At 35.1% G+C, this 4,298-nt stretch overlaps 1 protein-coding gene across 1 annotated transcript; it reads left to right on the forward strand.

Moving 5' to 3' along the window:
• Positions 1 to 2,913: 2,913 nt before the first annotated feature.
• On the forward strand, positions 2,914 to 4,089 carry LOC114194005 (protein EXORDIUM-like 2). Its single transcript, XM_028084029.1, has one exon. It carries the CDS (start codon positions 2,968 to 2,970, stop codon positions 3,904 to 3,906), a length of 939 nt encoding a protein of 312 aa, XP_027939830.1. The 5' UTR covers positions 2,914 to 2,967; the 3' UTR covers positions 3,907 to 4,089.
• The last annotated feature ends 209 nt before the right edge of the window (positions 4,090 to 4,298 follow it).

Genomic DNA, 4,298 nt, shown 5'->3' on the forward strand with positions numbered 1-4,298 from the left:
AACAAATGCATCCATCATTTGAACCTGCAGAGGGGACCATGAACCCAAGATGATAGATACGTGTAAACAGCCACAGTAGAACCATGACTACACCATACTGCACCCATTGCCACTCCCTGCAAATGCAACCAAATACAATTTGGACTGTAATCACCAAACGTTGCTCCACACAATACCTCACATTTATGGTTTAGGTCCTATTTATCATCACCAAAACTATAATTGCATACGCCTCTAAATATGCCCCATACTTTTCCAATCTTTCTCCTCTTTGCTTTTTTCTATCACGGCTAACACCACACAACTCCGAACAATACATATCTATAACTTATTTAATTCTTATTAATTTTACAAATATATATTTTTTAGTTCTTAAGATACAAAATATTATTCGATTTTAAAAATGGTTTATAAACTATCACAATAGGTTTGATGTGAGGTCACAATTAATCATGAACACCGTTTAGATGATTTTAAAGATGATGATATTGGAGTCCACTCTCGTTAACACCCACCAATGTTTACGAGTCTTTCTTCAATTTGGTGGACAACACTTCTTGGTTTATGTTTAATGAAAATTCCCGGTAGACATCGATGGCTTTTGATTCGGTAGCCTAGTGTTTTAACGTAAGACTTTCGACCATTACTAAACAATAGGTAAATTAAATTTCGTATATGTATATTTTAGAGGAAAACATATAGAATTTAACGTGGCCGTCATTATTGTATACTTTATTCTTTTTAACACGCAAATAATGTTAGTCAATGTATGCATGGCAAGGTTTGCTATGCCTTAAGGACGATATAATTAGCGGTAATTTATTAATCCGCGTTGCCATAATCATAAATAGTGGGGCAAATTTATTTTCTGCTATATCATCAATTTCATTTATTTTGTGTGTTTTTGCGTAGTTGTAGTAAGACGTGTAACTCAATCACGAGACCGAATAGTTGGGTACTTATGCCTTGTCAAAGCAATTTAGTAAGCTATAATCAATTAGAGGAAACTAATTCTTAATCTTTTCTCTTCGTTTGGTACCAATCAATCTAAACCTATACTTATTCATCATCATCTTTGTTCCATTTATTCCTCGCCACCAAAAAATTAACCTTCCAATTATTAGTTACTACTACCTCCATTCTTGTTTTTTCTTTTATTTATCAATCTTAGAATAGAATATGATAATTAAAAACATAAGTAATATGATATCCTCCATCATGATAAACAAGTATGTTGTACGGCTAATTTTTATTTTTTTCCTTTTCATATATTGGTACAAATTATTAATAACAAATATCATGCATCACTAAAATGGTATATTTTATTTTCTAAAATATGTTTATAATATTTTTGGTATTTTTTTAATTAATACGTTGATGATGGGATAAATGGATTAGAAGGTTTAAAATAGTTTTGAGTCAAAATGGTATTAAATCTTATTAACATCGGCGGATGAGAATGATACATCGTGCCAGCAAGCTGCCAACAACACGTTCAGAAACTTCCATCCGCTCATACGTCAATTAATAACTTTTATAATTGAAAATATTGTGTTCATTCTTTAAATTGTTAAATATAAATTCTTTTTATGGTGGTAATTTTTGCAACCAATAATAATCTTTAGTTTATAATTGCATGATTAAAAAATTACCTTTCAGAATTTTAATTGTTGAATCACGACACGTATGTTCTACTTTACGTTTAGAAAAGTAAAGAAATAAAAGAATGAGAAATATATACTTACATGTATGTTAACTATTATGGCATAATAAGAAAATTTTGTTCTAGTTATTTTGGGTTAAACAACACTTTTAGTATTTAATAATTTGGTAATTATTAACAAAAGTGAATTTTTATACTTAAAACTTAATCTTTAATTTCTAATTAAAGATAACATGCCACCCAAAGAATAGAATCTGGTCTGACTTCAATTTGTCTCCTTTTTAAAAATATTTTACTAATTTTAAAAAATAATACTAAATCAAATTAAAGTGGTGATTTTATATTTTGTTTGACAAAGAAAAAAATATGAAATAAAAGATAAATGCGTGAAAAATACATAAAAAGTTACTTTTTAATTGAAAAAAAAAAGTATTGTTTTGTTTATCAGTATAATTTTTTATAAAAAATTTTATTTTCATTATTCGTAATAAAAAGAGTGAATTTACAAAAAAGCATTATTAATTATGAGTGTCATAAAAGTCTAAAAATACATTTCAATCCATAACATTTTAATTACATAACAAACTTTCTAATTTTTCTTTGCATTTTTAATGGAAAATATAACTGGAACCCACCACCAAATTTCTCTTCTTTTTCTTCATCCTTCACTCCAACTAACCACTATACTTTCTCCCATTTCTCTTCTTTCCTTTCCTCCTCTCCCTCTCTCTCTCTCTCTCTTCCACATTACCAAAGACTTAGACTCAAATTTCCATCGTCTAACATATCAAAACCAACTAAATTAATCCATTTTTATTAAATTTCACGTTTTCACTCTTTTTCTACAACCACTTATAATCCAAAACCAAACACGCAACACAAAAAGATAATTCGTGTTAAGGAGATATTATGACAGAAAAGTGTTGGTGTATCATTTATCTAAAATATCCATCTAACCATTAATTAACCATTACATGGCAATACATATTTATATAGCATATTTATTTACGTTAAAGAGATATTTATAATAGAAAAGGGTCGATAGTGTTGCTCTAAAATCTCCATCGAAACATTAACTATTTAATTATTACATGACAATATGTACCAGAAGATAAAGCATGCACGTAGAAGGATATATTAGCAGCTGACAGAGACAGTGGTGCTTAAAAAAACACGCTTTCTATTAACTAACATAACACAAAACAAAACCATATCCAAAATCAAATCACACTCCATCTTCTTCGTACCTATATAAACAACACAAACCCTTTCTCAAACCCCCAAATCCTCACAACAACACTAAAATGGCTCTTCTCAACCCATTTTCCTTTTTCCTCTTCTTCCTCCTCTCAACATGCTACGTTCCAAATCTTTCCAATGCAACTTCTCGTGCCTCTAACCGCATGTTAGCTTTGGTTCAGAACCAGCCACTTGTGTTAGAGTACCACAAAGGTACCCTCCTCAAGGGTAACATCACCCTCCATTTTTTCTGGTACGGCACATTCACCTCCACGCAACGCTCCATACTCATCGACTTTGTCCAATCGCTGAGCTCCACGTCATCGTCTCGTACCCCTTCTTCCGTGTCTTCGTGGTGGCGAACCACCGCGAGCTACAGAGGAGGTCCCTGCACCCTCGTCGTCGGGAGCCAAAGCCTCGACGGAAACTACTCCCTCGGGAAGTCGCTGAACACGGACAAACTACTCGCGTTGGCGTCCAAGGCGAACTCCGAGGCTCACGTGGTGCACGTGATCATGACATCCGCTGACGTGGCGGTGGAGGACTTCTGCATAAACCAGTGTGGGACCCACGGGTGGGGGAAGAGGAAAGACGGCGAGAGGGTGGCGTACGCCTGGGTGGGGAACCCAATCACGCAGTGTCCGGGGCAGTGCGCGTGGCCCTTCCACCAACCCATTTACGGTCCGCAAACGCCGCCGTTAGTGGCGCCCAACGTAGACGTTGGCGTTGACGGCATGGTGATAAATTTGGCCACGGTTCTCGCGGGGTTGGTGACGAACCCGTTCGAGGATGGGTACTACCAGGGGCCGCCGAGCGCGCCGCTGGAGGCGGTGTCGGCGTGCACCGGAATCTTTGGGAAGGGGGCGTATCCGGGCTACCCCGGGAATGTTCAGGTGGACAAGACGACGGGGGCTAGCTACAACGCCGTCGGGGTGCGCGGGCGGAAATTTTTGCTGCCGGCGATGTGGGACCCGCTCATCTCCAACTGCAAGACGATGGTGTGAAAAGGAATAAGGGGTGTGTGGATAGAGTATTTGGGTTTGTAAACTGTGTGTGTAAGAGAAGAATGATTTGTAAGATTCCTCGGAGGGTTATCATTCTTTTTTTCTTTTCTGTTTTATTTGGAATCTTAATTTATTTCTTAAAATAACTAACAGAGTAAATTACAGCAAGATATTAATAACTAACCTTCGTTAGGTACATGTAAAACATGTTATTAAAATTTAAAGAGATATATGTTTAATGTAGAAAAAGAGTCAATATAATATTTCTAAAATCAAGAAGAGGGTTATGTCAAATTTTAAAGAAACTTGACTGTCAATGTAATTCCTGAAAATTTTAGAAGATACTGATGTAATTTAAAATATATGAATTGATTAGATATTAATTTTTATCT

This window comes from Vigna unguiculata, chromosome 8, assembly GCF_004118075.2.
Source record: "Vigna unguiculata cultivar IT97K-499-35 chromosome 8, ASM411807v1, whole genome shotgun sequence".
Classification (NCBI taxonomy): domain Eukaryota; kingdom Viridiplantae; phylum Streptophyta; class Magnoliopsida; order Fabales; family Fabaceae; genus Vigna; species Vigna unguiculata.